The sequence below is a fragment of the Leucopleurus acutus genome, assembly GCF_964270905.1.
Source record: "Leucopleurus acutus genome assembly, chromosome: 21".
In the NCBI taxonomy this organism is placed as follows: Eukaryota; Metazoa; Chordata; class Mammalia; order Artiodactyla; family Delphinidae; genus Leucopleurus; species Leucopleurus acutus.
In genome coordinates, this window is record NC_139163.1 from 30,067,040 (window position 1) to 30,080,179 (window position 13,140).

The 13,140-nt window shown below is 47.1% G+C and overlaps 1 protein-coding gene across 6 annotated transcripts in view; it reads left to right on the top strand.

Moving 5' to 3' along the window:
* Positions 1 to 13,140, top strand: part of TACC1 (transforming acidic coiled-coil containing protein 1) — a 108,447-nt gene that overhangs the window by 84,657 nt on the left and 10,650 nt on the right. For 4 of the 6 annotated variants that reach the window (XM_082863715.1, XM_082863713.1, XM_082863712.1 and 1 more), the window contains 3 exons: positions 2,558 to 2,618; positions 4,804 to 5,011; positions 7,657 to 7,709. In XM_082863715.1, coding sequence (XP_082719841.1) covers positions 2,558 to 2,618; positions 4,804 to 5,011; positions 7,657 to 7,709 — 322 coding nt within the window. The remainder of the gene's footprint in view (positions 1 to 2,557; positions 2,619 to 4,803; positions 5,012 to 7,656; positions 7,710 to 13,140) is intronic. The other 2 variants (XM_082863714.1, XM_082863717.1) reach the window with 1 other exon arrangement.

A 13,140-nucleotide genomic window follows, 5' to 3' on the forward strand; every position in this document is an offset into this window, starting at 1 on the left:
TTGACACCAGAGAAAAAGGGTTAAAGAGCAGAAAGTATGAGGACCAAGAAGCTTGAGCACTGCAGGAATGGATTCTTCAGCATCCCCAGAATATTCCCCAGGACGTCTAAAGGGAATAAAATGTCATCAATAGTTCTTGATCTGTTCTTTGATTATAGACACACAGTTAAATGGTTGCTGAAAAGTATTATTGATCAGGTGACCTCAAGGTGCTTTTCTGTGGTTCAGGTTAGTTACCTGTGTCTAGACGATGCCTGGGGGACACGATGGCCAGGTCTTTGCCTGGGTTCTTCCTAACCTGGGGTCCCCTAATTGTGGGCAGCCCTGCCTATCAGGGTTGATAAAAGGTCATTGGGAGCCTCCCTTTCAGTTGCTGTTGAAGGTGTGTAGCCAGTGCATTCATGTTACATGAGACTAAAGTGGGACCAAAGGGAGGGAAGTTTATCCTACATCTTGTTTTCAGTAGCAAGAAGCACCCTCTCCCAGTCCTACCACCCTCCCTCACCTACTAGCATTTTCCTCCTGTTCTGTTTTTTTTTTTTTTTTTTTTCGGTACGCGGGCCTCTCACTGTTGTGGCCTCTCCCGTTGCGGAGCACAGGCTCTGGACGCGCAGACTCAGCAGCCATAGCCCACGGGCCCAGCCGCTCCGCGTCATGTGGGATCTTCCCAGACCCGGGGCACAAACCCGTGTCCCCTGCATCGGCAGGCGGACTCTCAACCACTGCACCACCAGGGAAGCCCTTGTGTGACTTCTTAAAAGATGACGTAATTGGCATCTCAGATCCTTCTTCTGTAAACTAGAGACATCATCCTATGATTGGGATTTTTGTGGGTCAAATAAGATAAATTATGTGAAATCGCTTGGAGTTTCTCAGTAATATACACCTACCGGAGATATAAGCAGATACATTTTCAATTATATTTTCATTCATGCATTGATTGCCTTTAATCTAGATGACTAGACATTTAAGAGTAAACATACTCGGCAGTAATGCCGTTTTTTTACATTTACAAATATTTGAAAGTTTACTTTTCATCCATAAATTTGACCGTGTGACATTTCCGAGTGTTTCTATCACTCTCTTACTACTGAGAATCGTTCACTCACCAGTGATAGCATTCATGAGTATGACATTTTTAATTCACGTCTCACCTCATAGAAAGAACTTTGCAACCTTTATGTCTGCCAGACTAGAGATAAATATTCCAGGCTTTACATGATTTTTTTCTCCATCTGTCTGTCTCTTTCCCGTCTCTAATTTTGTTGGTGCATCAGGACTACTGAACAAGTGAAATTTCTCTGTTTTCTGTTGTAAGTACTCCTGTTTCTGGCTCTCCCTGGGGCCCTTGGCAGTTCCTCCCCTACCCTCCCCGGACCATCTCTCCATAGCATGTTGGCTTCCCTTTCTGAGTTGGATCTTCTGATGATTTTTTTGCATTTCATTTGCCACTTCCTGAGCCAGCTTATTAGCCTTGCCGTCTGTACCCAAAGGCTTGGAGATGGGGCCCTCCCGCCTCAGGTGCGAGAGCTTGCGTCCCCGGCTTGACACACGCCTCGTGCGGCGCTGTGATGCTGCGTGCTGGCTTGGCCCTACTCTCATCCCCGCAGTGGCTTGAGGAACTGCTCTGCTGTTTCGTGTCAGGAACGACTGACTTTTTTGATAGGATGAGGCTGCCGCCTTGGAGCAGGGAATACATTTTACCGAGTCAGCTCAACCTGAGTTTGGTGGCAGGGGTGACACTCAGGCGTTAGGGAAGACAAGCAGACACAGCTGAGGTGGTGGTCCCTCTTCTGGTAGCCATGCTGGTCTTTGTTTTTGCCCCGCAAAACGAGAAGAACTTGCAGTTTTGGTTGGGGGTGGGGTGTGGTCAGAGCGGCGGTGCTGTAAATTCTAAGTTCATTACAACAGAACAGAATCTGGATAGTCTTCAGATCACAAATTACGTGCTAGTTTAAACAAAGCGGGCGGTTTGAGCTTCCCCAGTTCCGGCCGTGACGTTCGTTTTCCATCTCGAGGAATGGTAACAGTTTGCTCAGACATTTTTATTTTCATCCTTTCTGTTGCCCACAGTCCTCCTCTGTGAGCACGCAGGTCTGGAGCTGTCTTCCCAGACTTCTGTGGCTTTTAGCGCAATAAAGAATTTTTAAAGAATGTGGTCCGGCGTGGTAATTTTTCTGGTGACTTATCAAAGCCAAGTGAGCGCGGATCAGATGACCCGACCGTCTCCAGGTACTGGGGCTGCTCTCGGAAGAGCTGTTGGTGGCTGCTGGCGCACAGTTACAAACCGTAGGGGCCCGAGTGCTGGTGTCTAGCTACCCGCAGAAGCAAGTGAGGAGGTCGCTGAGTTACAGTTCTTTGCTTGCCCTGCCTCTCGGGAGAGGATTCAGAGGCGGGAAGGTGTTTGTTCCCATCTCTGATGCGTGGACGTGTGACTCGCGTGGGGCTGTGCGCTTTGGCTTGTGTCTGCACACACCGCTGTCTGCACCATCTCACAGCTTGGAGGTTGTCAGTGTGATTCCAAACCGGCCCGGTGTTCTGTTTGTTTTTTTCCCAGGAGTGGCTGTAAGGTGAAGAAATACGAAGCCCAGTCTCTTGCTTTGGATGGGTGTTCTCAGGTAAGTCTGTGTTCCTCATCAGAGTGGTGATGAATGAAGATTTTCCAGTGGGGATCTGAGGACTCAGCTTTAAGGAAACCAGTTCCCAAATCCTTGACTTGCTAAGCTGATCTGAGAAAGGGCTCTGAAGATAAGGGAACCGTTCCTTCACAGGTACCCTTTTCCCACTTTTTTGTGGTAAAGTTCCCTCTCACCCGTTCTCAAACTTACTAGGGTGCATCACCACTGGGTGTGAAACCTCTGGGCACCAAAGAGGGGATTTGACATACTGGTGTAAGTTATAAGAAGGTGATTGACTCCAGTGACTGGATAATATATTTTTAAAGTCAGATGGTTTTCCAGTTCATTGCTTTTAGCAAGTTAGGAGAACCTGAATTGTCAGCTGATAGATTATTAAAAATAATTTTTGACACCGTGATATGTCAGTTATATCTCAATTAAAAAGATAATTATTTGGACTTCCCCCGTGGTCCAGTGGTTAGGACTCCACGCTTCCACTGCAGGGGGCTCGGGCTCGATCCCTGGTTGGGGAATTAAGATCCCCCATACAGCACGACATGGCCCAAGAGGAAAAAAAAAGATAATTATTGATGATAGAATTTTTTGGAACATAATTTGGAAAGGAATTCAAAGAACTGAGACATTTCTATTACAAACTTCGTTCTGTTTCACCTATTTATTTGTATTAGTAAGACTTCTGGCTTCTTGATTATAATTATAAAAATGGAAAACAGGAATCAAATTGATGCTGACCTTTGTTTCATTCTAGCAATAAATATTTGTCCATGACTATATAATTAATTGGGAAACACACACACACACACACACACACATACACATACACACACACACACACACACACACACACACACACACAAGCAAACAAAAGAAAACCCGGACCCATTTGATTGCAATGAAGTCCTTTTTTTTCTTCCTTTTTAAAACTTTATTCCAGTGTAACCATGATTACAGAAATACAGTCATTGCATTTTAAGTTTAACTTATCTTACGCAATTTGGACCAAAAACTTGGTACGTGGTTTAAGATTAAAAAAAAAAAAAAGATTTGTAATTTGATTTATTCTTCATCTATTACAAATGTATGAAGTGTCTACCTTCAAATGCTGCTAAAGCAGAGGCAGCAAGAACTATGAAAAATTTACGTTTGATTTGCTCCAGAAAAAGAACATGTATTGCCTTGTAAAAGATTTTTAAAATTGGTGCAACAAAATATTGTCATCGATTTCCATTTTTTAAAAATTTTACTTCTGTGTTTGATTGTACTTACCAAACATTGTAAAACTTTTAGAATAAATAGTGCCTTTGTAATTGTAGTGATAACCCCCCAGAAGAAAAAATGTTAACAAATGTAATAGGAGAACTTTAAAAAACTTGAAAGCAAATGCATTTCTTTGGGATAATTTCTTGATGGAAGTAGCAAGGAAATACAAATTCAGAGAGGAAAAGGAATGATGTAAATTTCTGACTATTAAAGGGCTTATTCATGTTCGATTTTAAACAGATGGTAAAGTTTCAAATCACTAGAGTAACTAAATTGAATTAATAAGCCAAGTCAGTATTTAAAATATAATAAAATTTTTTTCTTTTCTTTTGTATCTGTGTGAGAGGATGGATGTTCTCCAAACTTACTGTGATAATTTCATGATGTATGTAAGTCATATCATTATGCTGTACCTCTTAAAGTTACACAGTGCTGTTATGTCAATTATATCTCAATAAAACTGGAAGGAGAGATAAGTAAACAAGCAAACAAATTAATATGTAGCAGATATTATAGCCTTTGTGACTACTTAAAGCTCGTAGTGAAAGGTTTTTAGATGTCACCTGAAAATACAGTGGGGTGCATAAATTTTCCAGAAAAGTCTAGGATCTATCTATATGAGCAAAATGTATGAAAACTATTTTCTTCAGCCACTTCAACTTGTTGCTTATACATTTAGGCTAGAAAAGCTTAATTTTTTAAACCTCAGGTGTGAATTACAGAAGGTAGGCCCTAGAAAATACAACCTTCCATGGTTGAGGGGCTGCAGCTTCTTCCTTGGTTGGTACCCAGATTCGTGGAGAACATCCATATGGAATGGCGGCTGCTTTGCTCTTCCTGAGATGTCGCTTTCCCCACTGCTTGCCCTCCTAAACGGTAGCATCTCATCTGTTGCCTTTCCCAGGATGAAGGAGCAGTGATCTCCCAGATTTCAGACATTTCTAACAGGGATGGCCATGCTACCGACGAGGAGAAGCTGGCGTCCACGTCATCTGGTCAGAAACCCATTGGGGCCGAGGGGAAAGGTGAGCCAGAGGACGACCTGGAGTACTTTGAATGTTCCAATGTTCCCGTGTCTGCCATAAATCATGCGTTTTCATCCTCAGAAGCAGGTATGGAAGCAAATCTTCATCTCTTTTACGTACATAAGCATAGAAATGCCTGGAAGCCCAGGGCAGGAGACACTTTAAAGAGATTAGAGAACGGGTCCCTTGATGGATAGGTTTAGGCTGCTGGTCTGTGCTTTGCTTCTTTGCCTGGAGAAGAGACACAGAAGGGTGTCAGTGGAGCGCCAGGGACGTATGGATCTGAGTGGCAGGATGTACGGAGACACTGATGTATCAGACTGCTTGAATTCTTTCCTAATTATTTCAGTCTGGCCACATCTTCACGTGTAGCGACCTGGAACCATGTTGGGATTATTGGGCTCCTGGTTTCCCTTATAGAAATAATAACAACTAACAGGTATAGTTGCTTCCACATGCAGGCACTGTTTTAAGTGTTTTACGTGTAGTAACTCGTGTCTCCTCACTAGGTAGCGTTCTTTTTTTTTTGTTTCTTTTTAAATTGAAGTACAGTTGATTTACAGTGTTGTCTTAGTTTCAGGTGTACAGCAAACTGATTCAGTTACATATGTTTTTTCAGATGCTTTTCCATTGTAGGTTATTACAAGATATTGAACATAGCTCCCTGTGCCATACAGTAGCTCCTTGTTTTTTATCTATTTCACATTAGGCAGCATTCTTTTCCCCATTATCAGAGAGGGAAAGTGAGACAGAAGTTAAGGATCTCGGCCACGGTCTCCTGTCTAGTAAGTGGTGGACTAGGGTCCGAGTTCCCAGCAGTCTTGGCTTCACGGTCTTTTAACCACAAGGCTAACGTGTGAAGAGATGGTTTTCATTACCCTCAACTATTGTAAGTTTTCCTGCTTGCAGACGTGGTGGATTGAAAAAGACTGATGCTTCTTCATGTTCTCATAAGGGCCTAGACCAACCTGTGCTGAAGCTTAGTGCTGGTTTCCTCTTTAGAACATTCTAAATCCGAGGCCCTTTTCCAGGTCCCAGGTTGTATCTGCGGCCTTAACCTTCATTGTGAAGCACTTGGCACCGTGTTCCCGACTCCATTAAACATTATTGGAAACTCAGGTCTTTGGCAACATAGCTCGGTGTGGAGCTTTTATACTTAGAATTTCAAAAATAATGATCTGTCCTCAAACCAGAGAAGCAGGTGGAAATCTGGACTTTGTAAGGGTTATCTCCCCACCTTCCCAGGTCTGTTTCCCGTCTATAAAATAAACATTCCAGGCACTGTTCCACATTGCCTCCCAGGCCTCTTTTCTGCTCTGATGTTTTCTCCGAAGACCCCGTCTGCCATTTCCTTTTGTGCCCCTTTACCCATTGCACAGGCTTACCCTTAGGACTCTCATACCTACACTTATTTCTTGTATATGAAATGCCTTTCTTCACCATTGTCCTGTAGAGATTCTGCCCATCCTTGGCGGTCTGTCTCAAAAAGGACACTTGGCTCCCACAGCATTTCTTCGTACGTTCCATGTATTAGTTATGGAAGGTTATATCTGATGGAAGGTTATCTTTGATAAACTTCTTGAGGTTAAGGACTATGAGTGGTTCATCTTCGATTTTCCTCTAGTGCAGGTGCATGGTCCATGTTTGTTGAATTATATCCTTCCTCACTAGGAGGAAATTCCTTTGGCAGAAACTTTATGAGCTGGGGTTCTGCTAACAGAACAGCTCGCGTTAACACTGTTCGTAACTGATTAGCCACGTCGTGGGAGCGAGCAGGGGCCCTGGTCGTGTGGGGTGGGTAAACTGTGTCCTGGGATATCACCTTCAGCCTGGGTCTTGATAGATAAATACGGAGATGCACCCCAAGGAGTCTCTCACAGGGATGGGAAGGAACCTGCCACACAGGTAAAATGCCCAGTAGCTGTCCGTGAGTACAGGCCAAGTGGGAACCCGGGGTTGTCCCGAGGAGTTGGGGCTTTATCAATATAGAGGAGCCACTGAAGGTTTTTAAGCGAAGTAGTGATGGTCACATTTGTGTTCTCAGTAATTCACTCTCGACAGTGCACTAAAGTAGTCATTTGCGATTGCAGGTGGAGGATTGTAGCTTTAGCATTTTATGTGCTTTTACATATTTAAAAATTTTCTTCAACGAGTGCATGTTCCTTTAATCAGAAAAAGCATCGTGGTGGTTTTTTGTACGCGTTGACTCTGGTGGTAGAGCGGAGCCGAGAAAACCAGCTTGAAGGGTGTGGGGAGGATAATGAGTTTAGTGTTCAGGCATTGAAATTTAGGTTTTTGTTTTATCTGCTACATTAATTCCACTGACGTACCTTTCAGGGCTGGAATTCAGATTCACTCCAACTTGGTAATAAAATAGGTTTCAGCGTTAACGGTTTCTCCTCTTTCTGAAATGACCCTGTGGTTAGTCCAACTCACTTGCAAAACTTTTCATGGACACAAGGGGGCAGCCTTGCCGTTCTCTCCACCTGAGGACGTGCTTCAGTCTGAGGCTGACGGACCGTAAGCTCCTCTTTCCTCTGGATGTTTTGGACCCTGAACACAGACAGCGCAGTGGTCAGCAGAATGTAGCGCGTCTTCCGAGATCTTGAGATGCTGTTCAGGGGCCCTTAGATGTCCTTCTGGGCCTGCGCTGGGGTCTCCCAGAGTCTCTTGGTGGGAAGGAAAGGCACAACCTCTTGGGATGACTCTAAAAATGACTCTCTGTGTTTTAGGCACTGAGAAGGAGACGTGCCAACAGATGGAGAAGGATGGACCCGCCGTGCCCGTGAGTCCCCAGGCTCGTGGGGGAGGGGTGTGAGCACGGGGGGTTCAGTGTTTTTTTTTTTTTTTTTTTTTTTTTGGTACGCGGGCCTCACTGTTGTGGCCTCTCGCGTTGCGGAGCACAGGCTCCAGACGCGCAGGCTCAGCAGCCATGGCTCACGGCCCCAGCCGCTCCACGGCATGTGGGATCTTCCCAGACCGGGGCACGAACCCGTGTCCCCTGCATCCGCAGGCGGACTCTCAACCACTGCGCCACCAGGGAAGCCCTCAGTGTTTGTTTTGAAGCCCATGTTAACTCAGTAATTAAATTCTAGTCTGTGTCTGGTGACGGGCATAAGATAAAAATAAAGCACAGCTCCTTCACTTTGAGGCGTCTCGGAGGGTGACCACTAGTACTTGGACCTGTAGCTGGATGTCCTGAGATGTCCTCCAAGTGTAAAGTGCAACCAGCATTTGACGACTTAGCGCAGAAAAGAAGGGAAAATAAAATGTCTCTAACTTTTTATACTGATAACATGTTGATGTTTTGGATCTATTGGGTTAATGAAACCATATTATTAAAATTAATTTCACCTGTTTTTTTTTACCCTTTATATGTGGCTACTGAGAATTTTTAAATTACATATGGCTTACGTTGTATTTCTTTCGAGCAGCCCCGGTTGTAGATTACAAAATGGAAACCAGGGTTACCCTGTGGTGAATGTTACACCAGGATGTGTCCCCAGGACTGGGCTGACCCACCGCGCGGCATGTGTCAGGAAGGCTGGATTTGAGCTAATTAAAAACAATTTTTTTTCTTTTTAACTTTCAGGCTTACAAAAATAGTACAAAGAATTCCTATAACTCTTGCACCCATGCTCCTGAAACTTTAACCTCTCCTGTAATCAGAATCAGTACATGCTGGTACGGTATTATTGTCTGCTCTGTAAACCGTATGCAGGTCTTACCAGCTACCCCACTAGTGTCCTTTCTCTGGCACAGGATCCAGGGCAGGACCCCACAAGGCATTCAGTGCCCGTGTTCTCAATCTCCTTTAATCTGTGACAGTTCCTCAGTCTGTCTCTGTCCTTCCGGACCTTGGCTCTTTTCAAGAGCGCTGGTTAGTTGTTTTGTAGAATATCTTTCAATTTGGGCTCATCGAGTGTTTCCTCATGATTAAATTCAGTTTACACATTTTGGGCACGAATGCATCAGAAGGGACCTCACGGGTATCGGTGCATCCCATTATTGGTGGAATTAACTGATCACATGGTTAAGGTGGGGTCTTCTGGGTTCCTCACTTGAACTAAGTTTTAAAGGAAGAATGGGGTTTGCCAGGTAGATAAGGCAATGAAGGGTGTTCTGGGCAGGAGAGTTGTACTGTGCAAAGACAGGGAGTGAGAAGAAGCGTGGGCTTTATAAGGAGTTGTAGGGACGAATAATCTCACGTGATCGGAGGATACTGTGCGTGTGGTAGGTGAGAGCCAGGCCACTGGGGCCCTGGACATCGTGCCGCGAGCCTTGGAATTCATGGAAACGCAGCAGAGGACTCTCCCGGGGGTTGAAGTAGGGAGCATCATGATCGGTAGTAAATCAGAGGATGAGACGGAGGCTGGGACTTAGCAGGTGAACCATCACTGCTTGGTGGCTTCCGGGGTGTACGTGGTGGCTGAGGTGGAGGTTGCAGAAAGTCGCTGAAGGCCATCGAGGTTTCCGCCTTGAACATCTGAGTGGTCGGCGTTGCTGATGACCAAGCCCAGAGGGGCCTCGTCTCGACAGGGGCACCACTGTCCACCTCGTCGTCTAAGCCACAACCCCGGGGTCCTCTTGGACTCCCCCGTCCTCTGTATTCCCACACGTAGGGTCTGTGGTTTCCATGTCCAGAAAGCAGATGTTGTAAATCCGTCTACTTTTGTCCAGCCCGTGGCCACCACCGGTCTTTTTAAGCATGGTGGCAGTTTCCTAATGAATCTCCCTGTTCCCGAGGCTATTCTATCCTCCTCTTCCATCAGCCAGAGTTGTTCCTCTTTGCTTAAACCCTTTCGTTGGCTTCCCTTGTCTGTAGGCTGAGCTCAGACTCTGCTGTGGCCTCCGTGGCTTTCTGCACCGTCCCTGCCTCCTTCCCACGCCAGACCCTTGCCCAGCCAAACGGGCTTTGGTTCACTGCTGTGGGCCCGCCCCTTGGAGGTACTTTCTCTTCTCCCCGCCTGCCCCACGGGTTAGGACCGTGACTGTGTGCTGGCCCCTGTACCCCAGCACCGGCCACAGTGAACACAGCTGGACGCAGGAGCCAGTACATCAGGAGTACAGAGGAGGTGCAGAATCGTAGAAGTTTGGTTTTAGACGTGTGGCTTTGAGACATCTGTGAGACCAGCTTCTCGGTTCACATTTCCCGTAGGCAGTGAGAAGCACACAGCGTGAGCTCAGGAAAGGTCAAGGTTGGCTTCAGTAGATCTGAGCGCCCTTAGGACACAGGGCATAGTTGAAGCTGAAGGATTAGGTGAAGTTGTGACAGAAACGTTCTGAACCTGGATCCACAGTAAGAATACACTTTGCATCCTGGCTCGTGGGTACGTATGGCACATCTCAACACATGCGTTTGTATTGTTATCAAACAAATTGCACAGAACAGTATCTGCCTCTCTTCCTGTGGCTCACTCTGATTTCTTCTATTTCATTTATTTTAATGCACGTTGCTTGTCCTAGTAACCGTTCTCGTGACTCACCGTTGGACTGCGACCCACGGTGTCTCCCTGGAGGACACAGAGTAAGGGACGTAAGGGTGGGCGAGGGAGCCGTGGGCGCCGGGCAGAAGGAGGACATGCACACAGGGGTCAGGGACTTGGAGCGTGGTCCCCCGTCAGGGGCATTACACAGCAGTGACGGTGGTCTCCGGGAGCCAGGTCTTGTAGTCATTCCCAGCACAGCCACCGTGGCTGATGACACAGTCACTTTGAGGAGCCACTGAGGCCACCATTCTGTAAGTAGTGAAGTGTCCCCCACATCTGTGGGAGGGGGTCCTTCCCACAAAAGGATGAGACTCCACCCTCCGCTCCCCAAACTGCCTGGTCGTGCCCTTAGGGAAACCAGTTTCCTGTGACGTTTTCCAGGTACTGTGGGAGCGTCGTCTAGTCTTTTCTGTGTGTAAAAATGGCAAAGGGATGGTCGAAGGCTGTGTTGAGAGGCCCAGGCACTGGTCTGCAGATTGGGGAGGTTTACCCACGTTCTTGAAACGCCCCGGTTACGCTTGCACATTCCCCAGTTATTCATCCACAGAGTTAGCCCCACCTCCCTGCCTCGGCAGGGTGGTTGTGAAGATGCGGGGAAGGGGTAACGTGCAAGGCGGAGCCAGAAAGCCCTGAGCTGCTGTGACGTGATGTTGGCGGGAAAGCTGGGGGAGAGCGGGAGAGAGAAGATGGGGGAAGCCTTGTCTCCAGAGCCCCCTGCAAAGACCACGCCCTGAGTTGTCATCTTTGAACGGTAACTCCAGTTGAACTTGCAGAAGTAAATTAATTTCTACTTCCTACTTCCTTAGAACGCTGAATCAGCATTGCATAAAGAACTTGCAATATTCAAAACACTGACTAAGAAGTCTGTTTAGGGCTTCCCTGGTGGCGCAGTGGTTGAGAGTCCGCCTGCCGATGCAGGGGACACGGGTTCGTGTCCCGGTCCGGGAAGATCCCGCATGCTGCGGGGCGGTGGGACCCGTGAGCCATGGCTGCTGAGCCTGCGTGTCCAGAGCCTGTGCTCTGCAGCGGGAGGGACCACAACAGTGAGGGGCCCGCGTACCGCAAAAAAAAAGAAGTCTGTTTAGTCTAGCCTGTGCCTCTGTATGCCTCTGGGTGTTGCTCTGAAGGGCATTCCTGTTGCAGTCTCTGCCCAGCACCAGGGGGCGGCCAGGGCCAAGTAACTAAGAGCGGAGGGTGGTCATCTCTCTTTTCAGCTGCTGGTCTACAGCATCTTTCACTTAGGAGTCAATCTGCTATTTTTTCAAAGAAATCTTAAACTTCTTAAAAGTTGAGCTCACTTGGCTTCTCCAGTGTGTCTCCGTTAGAAGTGGCAGGGGGGACACTGCTCTAACAGGTTCAAGGACAAATGAGATGAGCCTGACAGATTAGGGATCCTGATTTCTCTCATCGCAAGGACGTGAGCAGAGAATTACTTTGTGGCATCTGCGCTGACTGTGAACTTACAGCCAAGACTCCCCTGGGTCCCACTGTCTGTAGACAGGTCTTTGTGGGTCCTCAAGGGTGAATGCTTTGTGGGACAGGGAGAAAGACCAAGGGATATGAAGCAGGACTCTTTTGGAAGGATGTGATTGATCTATTGGTTTAGCATCTTTATTAAACACGTACTAGATTGCCCAGCCCAGGAAGAGATGGTCAGGCCAGTTTCTGGTGATGGTAGATTCTGTAGGCTTTCTGTGCTGTTTGATAAACAGTATAAAGGACTGCGGAATGTAAAAAGCTAAATAAATCTTAGAGGACTGGAAAAGGCAGCTAAAATAGGCCACGGCTATAAATTCCTCGTAAGAGCTGTTGCATTTTGAGTCATGGGGCTTTTGGCGTCCGGCCAGGCAGAGGGAGTGGCCGGGAGAGCTGCCGGCTGCAGAGCCACTCGTCCAGGTGTATTTGTCCCCATCTAAGGCCTGATCTTCCAGCTCGGAACGCTGCTGCTTCCAGGCACCTCATTTGTTAGAGCGAAGTTGTTAAACAAGTGGGCAGACTGAATTCATTTATCCCCTCGAGGATGAGTGAGATGCAGACCTCCAGAACAGACAATATTTCCCTTACTAAGAAAACTTGGCTTATTTCCCAAGCTCTTGCTAACGTGAGGGTCACAGAAGGCACGGGACCAGCTTCCCAGAGTTGACTTGTCTTAGGGATTCTGATTTAGAATAATAAAAACAAAAGACTGATTTAAAATGTAATAATTTAGAATCGGAAATGTGACGAGATGAACCAAATGTGTAGGCTGGACCTAGTAGGCAGGTTACACGGGAAGCGGGGTGGTTGGGAGGAGTCTTGATGGGCATTGTGGCAGGGAAGGTGGGGGGATGAGTCAGATGTCCAGTGTGTCAGCGACCGACAGCAAACGATCACGATCTCATCCTTTCTGGGTTGGGAGTCCTGGGGCAGCTTCAGTGAGTGCCTCTGACTCGGGGTCTCTCCCCAGCCGCTCTCAGGGTACTGACCAGGGCTGGGGTCACCTCCAGGCTCAACTTGGGTGGATCTGCTTCCAAGCTGTCTCACTTGGCCGTTGGCAGAGACGGCCGTTCCTTGCCACGTGGCCTCTCCACAGAGCTTCTCACAGCCGGGGCCTCTTTGTCAACGAGTGACACCGCATGACTTTACCACTTTCTGTGCTTTAGACGAGGGTCACTGGGTCCAGCCTAACTCAAGGGGAGGAGGCTACCCAAAAGGTCTCGTACAGGGGCTGGGGTCATTGGGGGCCAT